General features: G+C 41.4%; 2 protein-coding genes across 2 annotated transcripts; one reads left to right on the plus strand and one right to left on the minus strand.

Annotated features, from left to right (window-relative positions):
• Window positions 1–448: 448 nt before the first annotated feature.
• Window positions 449–9,610, plus strand: LOC146660447 (short transient receptor potential channel 2-like). Its single transcript, XM_085420320.1, has 13 exons — window positions 449–689; window positions 1,207–1,899; window positions 1,987–2,187; window positions 2,280–2,444; window positions 3,579–3,753; window positions 3,835–4,035; window positions 4,158–4,320; window positions 4,411–4,503; window positions 6,299–6,491; window positions 6,611–6,738; window positions 6,838–6,910; window positions 7,035–7,152; window positions 7,629–9,610. Exons 1-13 carry the CDS (start codon window positions 675–677, stop codon window positions 8,507–8,509), a joined length of 3,099 nt encoding a protein of 1,032 aa, XP_085276446.1. The 5' UTR covers window positions 449–674; the 3' UTR covers window positions 8,510–9,610.
• LOC146660448 (ribonucleoside-diphosphate reductase large subunit-like) lies at window positions 9,450–16,981 on the minus strand. Its single transcript, XM_085420317.1, has 19 exons — window positions 16,796–16,981; window positions 15,991–16,079; window positions 15,708–15,885; window positions 14,890–14,990; window positions 14,740–14,799; window positions 12,940–12,979; window positions 12,688–12,850; window positions 12,460–12,601; window positions 12,286–12,369; window positions 12,028–12,189; window positions 11,849–11,928; window positions 11,545–11,746; window positions 11,287–11,436; window positions 10,980–11,201; window positions 10,813–10,889; window positions 10,589–10,724; window positions 10,403–10,498; window positions 10,102–10,290; window positions 9,450–10,008 (listed from the first exon to the last, which is right to left on the minus strand). The coding sequence occupies exons 1-19, from the start codon at window positions 16,812–16,814 to the stop codon at window positions 9,817–9,819; spliced, it is 2,382 nt and encodes a 793-aa protein (XP_085276443.1). The 5' UTR covers window positions 16,815–16,981; the 3' UTR covers window positions 9,450–9,816.
• Between the last annotated feature and the right edge of the window lie 880 nt (window positions 16,982–17,861).

Raw genomic sequence — 17,861 nt, forward strand, 5'->3', positions numbered from 1 at the left:
TGGACCAAAGCCATGAGCGCACACAGTGTAGCTGGAGCTATGAGTTTAGCAGCAATATACAGAGAATGTTGGCAAAATTGCAGTGATTTTGAAAAATCCCTATAAACATGATCGGTGTAAAATCAAGGGAAACTTTATGTGTTTCACGACAATAATTATAACATGCATTTTTAATGAATGGACAAAATCTGACTTCCAGGAAAAGATTTAAATCAGACCCGTGAAAATTTGTAAATGTTTAACTTGCAGCTCCTTGTTTTTCCCACTGCTCCTCACAGCTCCTCCGGGAGAAATGGTGACAGCTGCTGTGTGTTCAGCAACAGCTGCCTTAATTGTGCCATGGTGCTGTTTCCAATTGAGAGACCGGAATTAATTTCTGTTTGAATGCAGTCACAGTTTGGTTTGGGCCCAGCCAAGCATAAAGTACTTTGAACCGGTAACATTTTAATTGGCCTAGCCCCGAGGGCCTTTGAAATTTGTTATTGAGTTTGTGTACGTTGATTTTTCAGTAGTCAGCCGATAGCACATGATCAGAGGACTACGGAGTTCTCAGTTCTCCTCTTTTGGAATTATTGTGCAATCTGCCAATATCTTCATCCCTGAAGTTTCAGTGAATCTGCTTCTGTTTTCGATTTAGAGCCGCCTCTCGAAATCGTGTTGTTTTGTGATTGGGAATGGAAAAACTAACGGTAAGGAGATTTTTATTGGCTTTTATTGTTATTTGATATGAAAAAAGTAGTTGCGGGTTAATAAAACAAAAACAAAAAAGCAAGTCTAACCCTACTGTGCTTCATATAAACTGGAACAGCTTTAAAAAAATAAATTGGAATTCTTTGTTTTACTAATGTTTGTGTTCATATATGTCATGCATTTCCAAGTCAAATCTTTCCCTATTTGCATGTTCTTTTATTCCTAGTATATCTTGCTATTTTATCAAAGGATCAGTTGAATCGTGTATTTGGCCTCAGTGCCAAAAAAATCTTGACAGAACAGAAAAGCTTACCCTCAGACCTTTGTTCACTTTGTAAGCCTTGTGGTTAAAGCTTTCAAAGTCTATTTTAAGCAAACCATGATTTTTTTTCCCTCAAATCTAACTGAGTAATTTTGTTGTCTAAACATAATCAAACAGCATAAAATGGTTTAAAATCAAAGACTTCGAGTGTGTGAATCTGAGACTGCTGCTGACTTTCCCGGTCTGTCCTGCAGCCAGAGCAATGGCGAGAGATTATGAGCAAGAAGATGCGGTTCTCTCCAGCGCTCATCAGTGCCATTCAGGAGGGGGAAACAGCGCTGCTGTGTGGACTCTTGAAGACAGGTGACGGCATTACCCGTCAGCTGGATGAGTCTGAGGATCGTCAGTGGAGGGAGGCCCTCAACCTCTCCATCCGCTTGGGCAACGAGGATGCCATGGACGCCCTCCTGCAAGGAGTCAAGTTTGACTTCCGGCAGATTCATGAGGCTCTGCTAGTCGCCGTGGACACCAACCAACCCATAGTGGTGAAGCGTCTCCTGGACCGCTTGGATCAGGAGAAAGGGAACAAGATGGACGTACGATCCTTCTCTCAGGCCATATTTGATCGTTCTGTTGATAACTCTCAGTTTGCCCCTGGTGTGACCCCTCTGACTTTAGCCTGCCAGAAAGACCTGTACGAGATTGTTACCATGCTCACCCAGAAAGGCCACGTCATCCCGTGGCCACATAAGATCTCCTGCGCCTGTTTGGAGTGTTCTAACGGCCGGCAGTATGACCTGCTGAAGTTCTCCCTGTCTCGCATCAATACTTATCGTGGCATTGCCAGCCGTGCCTACCTGTCCATCACCTCTGACGATGCCATGCTCAGCGCCTTCAGTCTCAGCAGAGAACTCCGTAAGCTGTCACAGAAAGAGCCAGAGTTCAAGGTCTGAGGAGATTCATAGTTATCCCTGCTCACTATTCATTACGGGTGTCTCTGTTGCTTCTTGACTTATGGTTAATTTCTCCTACAGCCTCAGTACCTGAGCCTGGAGCAGATCTGTCAGGAGTTTGCCGTGGAGTTGCTGGGCATGTGTCGCAACCAGAGCGAGGTAACCACTATTTTGAACAGCTGTGGAAATGAAACTCAGGATTCCTTGGATGAACAGGCCTTTGAGGAAGGAATCCCCAGCCTGTCTCGCCTGCGGCTTGCAGTCAATTACAACCAGAAGCAGGTAGCTAGAATTAGAAACTGATGCCAACCAAAGACAAGTAAGATAAGAAACAATCAATTCCTGTCTTCTCTGTTTCTCTCTGTTTGTGGCAGTTTGTGGCGCACCCAATCTGTCAGCAGGTTCTGTCCTCTATCTGGTGTGGGAAACTGGCAGGCTGGAGAGGTAGCAGAACGGCCTGGAAGCTGTTTGTCTCTATGGGAATCTTTCTTACCATGCCCCTTCTTTGCCTTGCCTACTGGATTGCACCAAAGTCAAAGGTCACACACTCTGTAGTAGCAGGTTGATATTGGATGTACATAAATATGTCATGTGAGGTTAGGGATGGGTATCGTTTAGGTTTTATCCGGTACCGGTGCCAAACCGGTACTTTTGAAACTGTGCCGGTGCTTAAACCGGTGCTTAAAGAATGGAGAACACAAAATTGGTCCAAAAACCTCTCATGTTCAGCTGTTTTTTTTTTTTTGTAAAAAGATAACAATGTTAGCCTTTTCTGCAGCTATGGGGCATATATGGTATCACTCTTGGCTGCAAGCAGTGCTTAAACAATGGAAAAAACATAAACTTTGTCCAAAAACCTCTCATGTTTAACTGTTTTCCACTTTTTCTTTGGTCATTTTAGCCTTTTTGGCCAGGGTGAAGGGAGTATCTGCCATCAAACAAGAAGACAGCTGCATGTAGCTATGATGATGTTTGCTAGTTCACCTTGCATGCATTAATGTAATAACGTGGTTAGCTTACTCAACGTAAATTACACACGAACAACATTTAGCTACTCACGCAGAGAAAAGCGGCTGCTGCTGCCATCATCATCCGTCATCATTTCTGCTACACTGGCAGGGCTAGGGGCCAGGACTCTCCTCTTCGTGTTTTTGGGGGACATTGCTAACTGCGGGTCCGATAACAGGCACCACACCCGCAGTAGATGTGCACGGCGTGAGGTCTCGCAGCAAGCTATCAAATACGGCGCATTTCTCGGCTTTAAAAAAAAAACCCGCTATGCATCGCCAGGTGTTTCATGAGATTTGAGGTGTTACCTCCTTTGACAGTATCACAGTATCGGCTTAAAGCACTTGTTGCAGGCTGCTGAGTTTGCATATTTTGCTGTGAAGTACAGCCAGACTTTTGACTGCTTTGCCTTGGACATTTTTAATCTGTAGCTCTGCTCTAAAAGAACGTACGTACCTGGCCCCGCCTACTATCCTCGGAAACGTAAAATGATTGGCTAGAATCTAAAGTGTATCACAGCTCAGGAAAAAAAAGCACCGAAATGTGCGCTGCTTTTCGGTCTGGTTACTACCGTTTATGTCAGAACCGGTGCCATGGATACCGGTACCCATCCCTATGTGAGGTATTATTTCAATTTTAAGTTGACTGTGTTGTTTGTTCCCCAGCTGGGAAAGCTAGTAAGAATTCCTGTGATCAAGTTTCTTCTTCACTCTGCATCCTACCTGTGGTTTCTCATTACATTACTTGGGGAATCGATAACCATGGAGCTATATCAGGACACATTTGCTTCCCGGCAGCAGAACCTTCTGCACAGCTCCTTCCACATGGTGTGGGTGGTCGGTAGGTGCACTTTCTCTAGTTTTAACTTTTAGACAACAGCCATTAGATGTGAACAGGGTTTGGATTGTCTGTTTCTTAAAGGATTCTTCTGGTATGAGTGTAAGGAAGTGTGGATCGAGGGGCTTCGGAGTTACTTCCTAGACTGGTGGAACTGCTTGGACGTGATGGTGCTCAGCATGTACCTGGCATCTTTTGCGTTACGTGTGCTTATCTTGCTCAAAGGTTTCTTCCTCTGCCATGATCATGATGGCACAGAGGAGTGTGTCTACTTCACCCAGACTTGTAAGGGGAAAAAAAAATCATTCATCCAAAATGAATGTCACAAATCTCAATGCTCAATTGTTTTTTTTTTTTTGTTTGTTTGTTTGTTTGTTTTGTTTTGACTCTGTGAAATTGTCTTGCAGCACGTGACAATTGGCACCAGGAAGATCCTCAGCTGATTGCCGAGGTCCTCTTTGCAGTGACCAGCATGTTAAGCTTCACACGGCTGGCATATATCCTGCCAGCCCACGAATCTCTGGGAACACTACAGATCTCCATTGGAAAGATGATTGATGATATGATGAGGTCACTTATATCTGATTCCTTATATTTTTACATCTGAATATACAGAACCAGAATTATGTCAATGTTTCTTTTCTGTTTGTTTGTTTTTAGATTTATGTTCATACTGATGATCATTGGCACCGCCTTCCTTTGTGGCATCAACAATATCTATGTTCCTTATGTCATTTCTCCAAATCTTGGCAGGTAAGACTAGAGAGAGTTTGAGAGACTTTTACATCATCTTTTCTGAAGGCAGTAAAAAGTATTTCTAATTTAAATGATCTACAGAAATGTAGACTAGCCCTTACAGTTAATATCTAAGCTCTCAAAGCTTGTTAATAATATGGGATAATGGGTTTTTTTACTCTATTTTTGAAGCTTAAGTTATCAGGTGATATCTTCTGAAAAAGTGCTAAGTTGCGCATAAATGAAATACAATAATTTCTCCAACTAAAACCTGAACACAGACTTCCTGTCAATCTCAAAGGAACTCATACTTATCAAGCCACATACACTGAATGTAAAGTGTACACACCTCTGTTGAAATACCAGTTTTTGTCATTGAAAAAAAAAGATCCAAATAAATCATTTAAAAGTGTTTCCCACTTTTCGTGTGACCTATAACCAGTACAGTTCAATTGAATCATCTGTTAGGGAAGGGAGTCTACCAGCATGCTACATCTTGACTTGGTTGTCCACTTTTGTCAGCTTCTGAGGGCCTTTCTTGTGCACAACCATCTTCAGGGTAATTTCTACTAGTGAAGCCATTATCTTTTTGATTTGCATGCTTAGAGTCATTGTCATGCTAAAAAGGTAAAATTCCTCTTCAGCTGTCTGGTAGACTCCAAAAGGATTTGGGTCAAAAGCGACAGGTGTACAAAGCTGTAATTACCTCCACCTTGACTAAAGCCCCGGTTTCAGCTAAAGAAAAGCAACCTAAAAATGATACCACCACCGTGCTTCACTGTGGGTATGATGTTCTATTGGTGATGCATAGGAATTATTTTTGTACCAAACATACCAAACTTTATCAGAAAAGGCTTCCATTTTGCAACCCTACACCATAGTCCAGACATAAGGAGAACACTGGATATTGTTGTCACATGTAGTATACAACAAGGACTTGCCAGTACTGGAGCTTCAGCTCTTTTAGTGTTGCTGTAGGTCTCTGGGCAACTTCTCTGACCGGTTTACATCTCGTCTTTTCGTTCATTTTGCAACAAAGTCCAGTTCTTTCCAGTGTAATTAGTGTCCTATTTTTCCCTCTACCTTTTGATGGCTGTCTTCTCTGTTCAATGAAATTTCAAATATTGTGAAAACATTTTTTGTACACTTCTTGCAACTGATACCTTTCAACAGTGAGATTCTTTTGAGGCTTTGCCCTTTGCAACCCATGGCTTTGGCTGAAGCAGGCAACTGAGTAAATCTCAGAGAAATCCTCTTAGGACAGCTGAACTTTATTTGGGATTAACCAGAGTCTCCAATTGATGGCAGCTATGTACCCAAGAAGTCTCAAAAGATGCTTCAAAGTCCTAGATTATCGGTGTACGCAACAAGCCTATTGTACTTTTGTAGTGTATATTTTCCCTAACAGATTTGTTTTCCAATTGAATTGTACAGGGGACATACTGTATACCATTAAAGGTGGGAAAAATTGTATTGATTGCATCATGAAAACCCCCCCAGCATTTTACCATTGGTGTGTACACTTTCTGCATCCACTGTTCAGTATATAACATATAGACAGCTCACCGGGGGAGTCACCTGTCATTCAAAATACTCATGTCCCATAAAAATGCACAACTTAACTCTTAAAACAGATGAGTTATAAAAAGATTCACCCTTTTGTTCTGCACATCTTGGCAGTTTTGGGTAATTGTCACAAAGGCTTTATTGTTCAACCCCCTGATATTATAGCTTGATTATAACTTGTCTTGTTTTTTTTAAATAAAATAAAACAACCCTCACATCATGCCTGTGCCTTTCTTCACTTTCACAGGTTTAATGAGACCTTCCGCTTCCTATTCTGGACCATGTTTGGAGTTGTAAACCAGGAATATGTGGACATGCCAGAGTTTGTGTTGGCAGAATTTGTAGGAAGGGTCCTGTATGGCATCTTCACTCTTGTCATTGTCATTGTACTTCTCAACATGCTTATTGCCATGATAACAAACTCCTTTCAGAAAATTGAGGTAAAGAATTACCATCCTCCTGTGTAACGTCTACAAAAGCGCCCCCCCCCCCCCCCCCCCCCCCCCCCCCCTCCCCTTCTGGGATGCGCACTGACTGATGTGCATTTATTTTAATTCAGGATGACGCGGACGTTGAGTGGAAATTTGCCAGGTCAAAGCTGTACCTCAGCTACTTCAGAGAGGGCCTCACTATGCCTGTGCCTTTCAACATCATCCCCTCCCCCAAAGCCATTTTTTACATCCTAAGGTGAGCTGCAAAAATACAGATTTTAAACTAGAAAAACAGCCTTTTATTCTGATTTTTAAAAAATGTTTTAAATATATATTTTTAAAAATTCCATTCAAGGGGCATCTTTAGACGAATCTGCTGCTGCTGCACTTGTTCCTCTGAGCAAAAATATCCCCCCATAGCCTCTATAGTAAGTGTGTATGAATTGGATTTTAGTAAAAGAATATATCATCTTTTACATTTTACTTAATATATGTTAATTATACTCTATATGGCATTTAACATGTTTTATGCTATCTGTATTCTGTAAAAAGTCCAGTGATAAGGGATCTGAAGATGGCCAGTTATCGTACCGTCAGCAGGTGATCACGGCACTGGTGCAGCGCTACATTGAGTCAGCTCGCAGGGAGTTTGAGGAGACCAAGAGGAAAGGTAAAGACTCTTTCAGTAAGCACTTGATTCGTTTTTGTAGAGCGGATATACCCTATATGGAAAAAGTATTGGGCCACACCGCTTAATCTTAAGTTCAGGTGTTTTCAGTTCCATTATCACAGGTGTATAGAATCAAGCATCTTGGCATGCAGTCTGCCTTTACAAACAAAAGAGGAAATAATGGATCATTCTAAAGAAGTCATTGTGCCAATGATCTGCTGACTCAGTAACACCAGAGCTCCAAACCTTCTCTTACATTAACATCAGCACAAAAGCTTCATTTTATGGTCAGGCACCTTTTGTTGATCTAATGTTTCAGTCCATATAGTGTGTAATTTGACTTCCTGATATTCTATAAATCAGCTCTATGATTTTAGCAGGTTTTCTTCTTCTTTTTTAAGCACTGATTTCAGTTTTAAGTAAATTATTAATCATTAAAAAGCTTTTGGTGTGACTAAAGTGTTTTCTTCCCTCAGATATTGGAAATCGAATGACTGAGCTGAGCAAAGCGGTCGCCAGGATGCACAACGATCTGAAAGTCGCCCAGCAGTACGCAATGGACGATGGAAACGATACAAGCGATGCACCGACCAAGAATGGCTCCTCTGTACTGGGGAAATACATCATTGGTGCCAAGAACAATTTCAGAGGTTTTACCACCAGACAAGATGACAAATGCACAGATCTTAAGGTGACTGTGCACAGCATTGAGGAAAAGCTGGATAAAGAAAAGTTTGAAGCACAGATGGAATCAGACATTCAACAGAATGAGGTGGATGAATGTAGAGACGAGGGACAGTTTCCTGACTCTGTTGTGGTGAAAATGGAGGAAGGCCGAGCTCAGGCTGAACAAGAGGAAAAGAAGGAAATTAACTCAGATGAGAAGGAGAAAGCAGCCAAAGGTGAAATTAGTGTAAATAAAGTGAAAGAGGAGAAGAAAGGAGGAAACGGTTTTACTAACACAGAAGAAACGTTGAGTGACGAGGCCACGGATGAAGAGGCAGAAACCCTAAATGAAGGAGGGATGAACAAGGAGGGAAGAGTGCCGGATGAACACATGACCTCTGCACATGCCGAGAGCATCGAAGTGAGTGACGAAAAGATAGAAACCCAAAAAATAATCTGCAAGTTCAATCACATTGAGCTGCAAGAAAAAAAAGCAGCACAACCGAGCTGGATGAAGGGAAGAAAGCCTGAGCATAATGTAGCAGAGACGCCTCACAATGAGAAGAGCAATGAAAAACCTGAAATGAAGAAAATGATTCCTTCACCTACAGGAAGCAGCAGCTCCCAGGACACGGGCTTTGGTTCCCAAGAAGGGGAAGAATCGATCGATGGCACACCAGTGAGACCTTAACCTTTGAGGTGACCTTGCTGCCTCATTGGTCACTTTATGCAATATCTGACAAAAGTGCAATTGATCAGAGTTTTGAGATGTCCACTTTTTCCCCATGTCTTAAAAAGTAAACAAAGGATCAGCAGAGAAACTGTCAGTTTGCATGCAAGATATTTTCCACTACCTAAAAACATTTACTTTTATCCATTCATCTTTAGATTGCCAAACATTTTGTCATGTAGTCTATTTCTAAGCCCAAGGATGAAAACTGCAGAGGCTTGCCAGCAATGCTTTAGACCTTCTTCATACCTTTAGAAAACCCCTCTTTAAATGTCTTGCAGTTTTTGTGCAGATCAAACAAAGTATAGTTGAAAGTTTTAATAAATGAGCTTTAAGGATGTTTGAGTGCAGATGTGTGTAGCAGCTGTAGCTCTCTGGATACCTGTGCACAAACTTGGAAATGTGTTTCTCAAAACCCAGAAGCTTCTGAGCTTGTTTTCATCTCCCAAGACGATTCCATTTCATTTAGGTTGTTAGTTATTTATCAGACAGACTGCTGTTAAAGTTTTCAATTTACATTCATTGAAATAAAACTCTCCTGTCTTAAAGTGTCGCCTCCTTTTATTTCCATCAGGCAGCTAACCTATACCCGTTGCTACATTGTGACAATACAGGTCTCAGCTTGCTTTATACATAATACTCCCATGAGGTCTCAGGCAGGAACACACTGGCTCATTACTTCATCACCTGCAGCAGCATCGGTCCCATGGCACATATCCAAACTCTTGCACTGGAAAATCACCTTGGCTTATAACCTTTTCTATCACAATGTCTCCTTAAACTTTGTTTTTGTTCTCATCAGCCCAACTTAAGCCCAGCGCTGCTGTCCAACAGGTTTTGATGTCCTGTAGCAAAATCCAAAACTTGTATGCAGTATCTTTAAAAATAATTATGCTGAATCTCAGAGCATGGATAATATTTTATTTTCCATTCATTTAAAATGCAGGTCAACCTGAATTCATTAGTATGACCCACCTGAAGCTAAAAGAAATATTAATTCATTATAACCTATTAATTCTATACAAAACACGCATGCAATGCTTCATGATGTAAAAAAACCCCCAAGAAAACAGAAAAAATGTTTTAAAATCCAAAAAAAATTAAATTATGAAAACTGTAAATATTTGTAATCTGAAGACATCAGCATTTATAAACCACATGTTACAGCTTATACAGATAAAAAGCACCAAGTGTTTCAAAAACAGAGGTTTAAGTGGCAAAGCTGAGGTGATTTAGTAATGCGATTGTCTGAGCGTAGCAAACTTCATTTAAGAGCCACACATCAGGCATTCGTCTTTGTTTGCTAAGGAACAGACCATGGCTGCGGTATTGCGCTCTTTGGTCTCCTCCTTCACGCTCTTAGCCGATTGGCCCTCCTTCAGTTTCTCTTTGTTCAGGGTGAATTGAATAGGGTTGGCAGCAGGCTTTGTCCGCAGGTAGTACATGCCAGTTTTCAGGCCCTGTGGAGGGAGGAAAAAAAGGGAAGGTTTCAAACACTGTTTGGATATTTCTCCATTTCCACCTCAACCATGAATCAGTTGGTCTTAACTTACCAACTTCCAGCCATAGAAGTGCATGCTACTAAGTTTTCCATAGTTTGGCTCAGCAATGTGAATGTTAAGCGACTGGCTTTGGTCAATGTATGCACCACGATCTGCTGCCATCTTGAGGACCGTCTTCTGGGAGATTTCCCACACAGTTTTATACAGCTGCTTCAGATCATCTGGGATCTCATCAATGTTCTGAAAAGAAGAGGGACAAATTCACATTTTATTTGTTCTCCACAAGTGAAGTTGGGCTTAATTATAGGAACAATTGGAGCAGTGAAATGGAACAACTGAATAAGCCTTTTACCTGGATGGATCCATTATGAGCTATGAGCTGATTCTTCATATCCTCGTTCCACAGTCCTCTTTCTGTGAGGTCTTTCAGCAGGTGAGGATTCACAATCTATAGGACAGGTTGAAAACACACATAGTAGCCTTGCCTTTGCTGTGCACATGTCTTAACACACAGTCGGCAGATGCATTCAGCACTCACCTGAAACTCTCCTGAAAGCACCCTGCGGGTGTAGATGTTGCTGGTGTATGCCTCGATGGACTCATTATTACCCAGGATCTGGGCAGTGGATGCTGTGGGCATTGGGGACAAAAGCAGGCTATTCCTCACACCATGCCTGAGGATGGACAGGAGTAAGAACTATGGCCACCATTTATGGTTAACGTGAGCAGTAAATTGAAAACCAGGCATTCAGGAAAACTTACTTGGCAATCTTCTCCTTTAGTGCTTTCCAGTCACATAAATCTGTTGGAGTCTTATTCCACATTTCATACTGAAGGATCTGAAAAAACAAACGTGTTTGTTAGGTTTTGATCTCAAACTGCTAAAATGTATCCCAGGATGGTTTTGAGACACTCTGATATCTACTCACTCCTTTGCTGACAGGAGAGCCGGGGTAGGTTTCATAAGGGCCAAGCTCTGCTGCCAACTCACAACTGGCCTCCAGGGCAGCGTAGTACATGGTCTCAAAGATCTGAATGTTGAGCAACTGGGCCTCTGGGCTTTCAAACGGATAGCGCATGAGGATAAAAGCATCAGCCAGACCCTGCACACCAATTCCAATTGGCCTGTGACGCTTGTTAGACCTTTCAGCCTGAAAAGAGGGACAGAGAAGTTATGTTTACATAGAGCTTATGAAACCCAGCTGCATGGCTGCAACACCAGAAAGGAAGTCATACCTCAGGCACTGGGTAGTAGTTTATATCGATAATCTTGTTCAGGTTCTTGACAATGACTTTGGTAACAGATGCAAGTTTCTTGAAGTCATAGGTCTTTTCTGGTGTAACGTACATGTTGACGGCGATGGAAGCCAGGTTACACACTGCAACCTGAGTTAGGAGAACAAACCAAACTGAAAACAAGTTCTGACAGAATAATACACATAGTTGTCCCAAAAAGCTAAATTTGTTGTGACCAGTACATCTTTTACCCCTCACCTCATCTTTGCTCGTGTACTCTACGATCTCTGTGCACAGATTGCTGGATTTGATAGTGCCCAGGTTTTGCTGATTACTCTTTCTGTTGCAGGCATCCTTGTAAACCATGTATGGTGTACCAGTTTCTGTCTGCGACTCAATGATGGCGTACCACAGCTGCTGAGCCTTCACCACACGCTTAGCCCTGCCCTCCTTCTCATATCTGAAAACCAAGACCATCATTGGGACAGGTTAGCACTGGGGGAAAAAAAAAAAAAAAAAAAAAGCTGTTTGTTGAGAACAGAGTTTGTTGTGCTGATCTTACCGAGTGTAGAGCTCCTCAAACTCCTCCCCCCAGCATTCGTCCAATCCAGGACATTCACTGGGACACATCAGAGACCAGTCCTACAATCACAGCAGAAGGATAAGATTTGTTCACCATTTAGGAAAAAATAAAACCCTAAAGTCAACTCTGGCCAGCATGGAGTTCCCCCCAGTAATCACCTGATTGGTTTCCACTCGCTTCATAAAAAGGTCTGGGATCCACAAGGCGAAAAACAGGTCCCGCGCCCTCTGCTCTTCTTTACCCGTGTTCTTCTTCAACTCCAAAAACTCGAACACATCAGAATGCCACGGCTCGAGGTACATAGCGAACGCCCCAGGCCTCTAAAGTACACAAAAACCAAGCCATGCGATTAGCACCATTTTATTTACACTGTTGTTACACATCTTCCATAATTTATGGGAAAATCTCATCTTTACCTTGTTGCCACCCTGGTCAACATAACGTGCTGTGTTGTTGTACACACGAAGCATAGGAACCAGCCCATTGGAAGTGCCATTAGTCTTTAAGAAACAAAACAAACACGCACCACTTTAAGTAAAAAACAAAACACATTTGTATAAATGAAAGCAACTCGTCAAAATTTTACTCACCCCAGCGATGTAGCTGCCTGTAGATCTGATGCAGCTAACTGCCACTCCAATACCTCCAGCTGATTTTGAGATGAGCGCGCACTGCTTCAGTGTGTCATAAATACCATCAATGCTGTCATCTATCATGGCTAGCAAGAAACAACTGCAGAAATCCAAACAAAGTATATTAGGTGGAAAAATCCCCACAGTATCAGAGCGTATCAGCACCCTCAATTATAAATTCTTTACCTGGACAGCTGGGGCCTGTTGGTGCCAGCGTTGAACAGTGTAGGAGAAGCGTGAGTGAACCACTTCTCTGACAGCAAGTTGTAGGTCTCAATGGCTGCATCAATGTCACCTTTATGAATCCCGACTGACACTCTCATTAGCATGTGCTGGGGTCGCTCGGCAACTACAGAGAAAGACATTAAATAGTTAGTCCCTGATGGCCTGCACCCATAAACATGCTTATCAATAAGTTGTAGGGAATTTAACTCTCACCTTTGCCATTAATCTTCAACAAATATGATCTCTCAAGAGTCTGTTAGAGAAAAAAGCACAAATTAGATTCATAATCATAGTGTATGCACAATAGGGGTCAGAGAATAAAAAAAAGGGGTGAATACTAGTGATGTGCGATACCACTGATTTCCTTTCCGATCCGATACCAAGTAAAATTCAGGGTGGTATCGGTGATACTGATCCGATACCCATACTCTGTACAAAAACTTAATCTTTCATTGCATTTCATAATACAATATATAATTGTATTATGTAATTGTAATAAGAACATAACCATATTGCTTCATAATGATTAGAGGACATCAGACAACTTGTTTTTATTGCTTAATAATGCAGAATAATCATATAGAAATAAAAAAAACTGACGTTGTGCGCTATTTGAGCATGTTGCCTGCCTGCAGCACTAAAGGACTCTGCGAGAAACGTCTGTCTCGCCCTAGCAGCACCTGTCCCTGTCCTCCTCTTCAGTTCGCCTCAACATAAGCTTATCATATTCTGTGATGTGATTTACTCCGAGGTGCTTGACGACGTCAGTGGTGTTGCCACAACAACGTGTCCACACAGGACTCTGTTTGCGCTCAGCCATTGTTGTGAGTGTGCACGCCAGGGGCTGCCACACATTTATACAGCCGTATTCCGCACATGACTATGAAAGGCGTAAGAGGAAGTAGTTCCTTCCAAATTAGACTCCGAATTGTATAGTTTCTTTCCACTGCATTCATTTTAATGGAAAAACTACAAATTTACCCCAGAGTACTAAAATATCGATATTATAATATGAGAATCGATTCTAGAACATAAATTGCTGGTATCGGAAGAATTGATATTTCAGTATCGATCCGCACACCACTAGTCAATACTTCACAGTATCCCAATAATTTCGATATTTTATTAGATAATGAAAATAGTTTTTCCAAATTCTGTCATCTTTGCAACTTGTGGTGACTAAATGGTTGCCCAGAGCTTCTGAGGGTGTTGAACACCAATGACTGCTTGATAAGAGGCAACTTTCCTTCAATCACGCTCAGAGATTGTGGAAGGCTTGCAAATAATCCCTGTCTGATTTGTAAATACAGATAGATTGCCAACATGTTGCAATCAGTCTGAATGAATCTTTGTCAGTGAACACAATTCAAGGGGACTCGAGTCAACTGGCTGCCAGGTGGTTGTATTCTGGCACAAAAGTTTTGGAACAGGTTTTTGAGCGTAAATGCAATAATGTGATTTTTTCCTCTATGTAAACAGCAACAGATATGTGATTTTTGACAATCTATAAGTTAATTCCTGTATTATCAGTAACAGATTGCTTATTATTGTCAGCTTCAGCCCATTTAGTACCAGACTGATGCCGTCTTATGGCAACATGTACGGCAGGTTTTAGTGACACCATTGGTTTAGCAACACCCCCCTCCCCCAATAAAAAAAAAAAAATAAAATAAAATAAAATATAATATATATATATATATATATATATATATATATATATATATATATATATATATATATATATATATATATATATATATATATATATATATATATATATATATATATATATTTTTTTTTTTTTTGTGGGGGGGGGGGGGGGGGGGGGGGGGGGTGGACAGATACTGACAAACTTTGACGACATATTTTGCAGCTGAAAAACCGGGATAAACCACAGTGTTGGTAAAATATTCTGCATAATGCAACATGTTAAACATTGCAAAAGTATCGTATTCTGGTAATATGTGTGTCTAATGGACAGGATGTTAAATGTAGGGTAAAATGAGAAATTACCTTAAACCCGAAGAAGTTGTAAGAGAAATCTCTGTCGTAAATGATTGACGAGTTGAGGCGCTGCAAAAAATTGAGGAAAATGTGTTAAAAAGCTTCACCAAACCTTAACTGTGAGGAGACGAACAAAGGATAAAATCAAACCCCACTTACAGCCTTGTTTTCAAGAACAATGTCCAGCGTCTCCTTGGAGATCATAGGAGAGTGACGTTTATTTAAAGGGTTGATATAGTTGTAGAGGTCTTCCATAACGTCTACACAAGCAAAGAGGAATGTCAGTTCAATATTAGTGCTGATTATTTAAGTCTTCCTAAAAAGCTAAGCAACTTCCTGTGTGCAGCATTATTAGTTACTACAAAAGATGTGCACCAGGGGGTGTTATAGTAGACTACAGGTGCTATGATTTCAATGTAAAGTCATACCTATAGATACATTTCATGAAATGCACAGAAATTCAGGAAGTTGGTGCAGAGCAGGGGTGTCAAACATAAGGCCTAGGGGCCAGAATCGGCCCAGAGAAGATTTTAATCTGGCCCACTGGATGGTAATGCATAGATTTTGACTTTTAATTATAATTTCAGAAGTTTTGCAGTGTTTCTTAATGATAAAGACTCTACTGCTATTCATACTACACCAAAGTAATTTTTTAAAAAGATAATTAAATGACATAAAACTTTCCACTATAGGACTTTGTCCTTTGAACTACCAGAACTTTTTTGTGCGTGTCATTTTTTAGATTTATCATGTAGTTTCACTGGTCCAGTCTACTTAAGATCAAAGTGTCAGAGTATGGGAACCCACGCAAACACGGGGAGAACATGCAAACTCCACACAGAAAGACCCCGGCCTGATGTTGGAATTGAACTCAGGACCTTCTTGCTGTGCGGCAACAGTGCTGCCTCACCGTGCCACCAATTTCTAATCTCAATGAGATTTTTTACCTGGATAAATAAAGGACTAATGAAACTCACCACTGAATACTTTCTTGGTCTCTTTGTGCAGGTTAGATACAGCGATGCGTGCAGCCAGGACTGCATAGTCTGGGTGTTTGGTTGTGAGAGTGGCAGCAGTCTCTGCTGCCAGAGTGTCGAGCTCCACTGTGGTGACTCCACTGTACAAACCCTGGATCACCTTCATGGTAATCTGGGCCTGCGGAAACACAAGATATCAGCTTTTATATTAATTCATCACCTGACCTTTCTTTGTCTCTCTCTCTCTGTCTTTTTTTTTGGGGGGGGGGTGTTAGCAACTTACAGGATCCACAAAGTCACAATTGAGTCCATAACAAAGCTTCTGGACCCGAGAAGTGATTTTATCAAAGGAAACTGCCTCAGGGCGTCCATCTGAAAACCAAACAAACAAAAATAACACAAATTTAATTCAGTAGTCTTCAAACTCCTTTGGTCGTTTATCTGAAGTAAAGTATCCTAGCTAGTTAATATAACTTAGTCTTAAACACACCGCATATCACCGTCTAATTGACTCTCCTGCTCAATTTATTCCCCCAGTTTACTCATTAGCTCAGATGAGGCTCCCAGTGATCAGCTGCCCAACCATTTAGTGTCAACAAAAGGCAACACCTCGCTGCTGCTGCGCGCCAAAAAAAACAGATGATAAAAACACGCCAAAAGCGCCCTCCCCACACACACATCTGTCACAGAGGGAAGCCTGTGGACATGGTGTAAAACAAATTTAAAATTTCAGCTGTCCTGCTTCTATTTTGAATACAAATGTTACATATGTAAATAAAGAAGACCAAAACAACATAAGAAGCCGGGGGGAAATTAGCAACCGGTTCTGTCCGCTTCTTCTGCCCTTTCATAACTCGGGAGTCTTTGTTTGGCGTTTCGACGGAAACACCACACAAAGAAACAAAAGCACCTTTAACGTGTATTTAACACACATGCACACAAAATATGCAATGTTTCGTTGTGCTATTAATATTTACTGCAACGTAAATACATTTCAAGGCTTCCCCCTCCCACGACTGTACCAAAGCCGGTGACCGGGTTTGCATCAGCCTCTTTGATAATGGAAGTATTAAAGTTAGCTACAGTACCTCGTTTGATAACATGCATGATGACAAATGAAGCGGCGGGTCTCCTCAGAAAGCAGGTGCTGTTGGTATCTTCTCAGCTGGATGCTGGAAACGAGCTAAAGAAACTGTGGCGCAAAGTAGCTAACAACAAGCTTATAAACCCTGTGAGAACAATCAAGCATCACAGCAGAATCTCAAACTGAGCGCGCCAAAGAGCCCGAAGTCAGTTACACCAAAGTGTGTCAGTCGCTCAGCCAATCACACGAGACTAATAGGCTTCTAAACCAATCACGTTCGTCCTTTTACGTTTTCCGGTGACCTCTTTCCGGACCAAAAATCTGGCGGGATGCAACAGTAGAACATGCAATTATGTTTCTACAACAGGACTGGCTCGTCCGTGCAGTTTGGCGACGTGTTTATAAACGTCTTGAAAACCAGAAACAAGTTGTAACACCGAATTTCATATTTATATGTGCCACAAGCATAGCTCTAGGAAATCTACATCTGCCTTTCATAGTCATATGCGGAATACGGCTGTATAAATGTGTGGCCGCCCCTGGCGTGCACACTCACAACAATGGCTGAGCGCAAACAGACTCCTGTGTGGACAAGTTGTTGTGGCAACACCACTGACGTCGTCAAACACCTCGGAGTAAATCACATCACAGAATATGATAAGCTTATGTTGAGGCGAACTGAAGAGGACGACAGGGACAGGTGCTGCTAGGGCGACACAGACGTCTCTCGCAGAGTCCTTTAGTGCTGCAGGCAGGCAACATGCTCAAATAGCGCACAACGTCAGTTTTTTTTTTATTTCTATATGATTATTCTGCATTATTAAGCAATAAAAACAAGTTGTCTGATGTCCTCTAATCATTATGAAGCAATATGGTTATGTTCTTATTACAATTACATAATACAATTATATATTGTATTATGAAATGCAATGAAAGATTAAGTTTTTGTACAGAGTATGGGTATCGGATCAGTATCGCCGATACCATCCTGAATTTTACTTGGTATCGGATCGGAAAGGAAATCAGTGGTATCGCACATCACTAGTATTGACACGATTTTAAATGAGTTT

The sequence above is a fragment of the Rhamphochromis longiceps genome, linkage group LG10 (genome assembly GCF_057381845.1).
Source record: "Rhamphochromis longiceps isolate RC_006_pf linkage group LG10, R_longiceps_female_GT1.1, whole genome shotgun sequence".
Lineage (NCBI taxonomy): Eukaryota > Metazoa > Chordata > Actinopteri > Cichliformes > Cichlidae > Rhamphochromis > Rhamphochromis longiceps.

What these genes read in the sequence shown, in the direction of transcription:
- LOC146660448 (XM_085420317.1), bottom strand. An exon ending in CAGGCAGCTACATCGCTGGG is followed by an intron (nt 12,370 to 12,459) that starts GTGAGTAAAATT and finishes TGTTTCTTAAAG; the next exon opens with ACTAATGGCACTTCCAATGG. An exon ending in AGCGAGTGGAAACCAATCAG is followed by an intron (nt 11,929 to 12,027) that starts GTGATTACTGGG and finishes CTGTGATTGTAG; the next exon opens with GACTGGTCTCTGATGTGTCC.
- LOC146660447 (XM_085420320.1), top strand. An exon ending in AGAAAGAGCCAGAGTTCAAG is followed by an intron (nt 1,900 to 1,986) that starts GTCTGAGGAGAT and finishes TTTCTCCTACAG; the next exon opens with CCTCAGTACCTGAGCCTGGA. An exon ending in ACTCCTTTCAGAAAATTGAG is followed by an intron (nt 6,492 to 6,610) that starts GTAAAGAATTAC and finishes ATTTTAATTCAG; the next exon opens with GATGACGCGGACGTTGAGTG.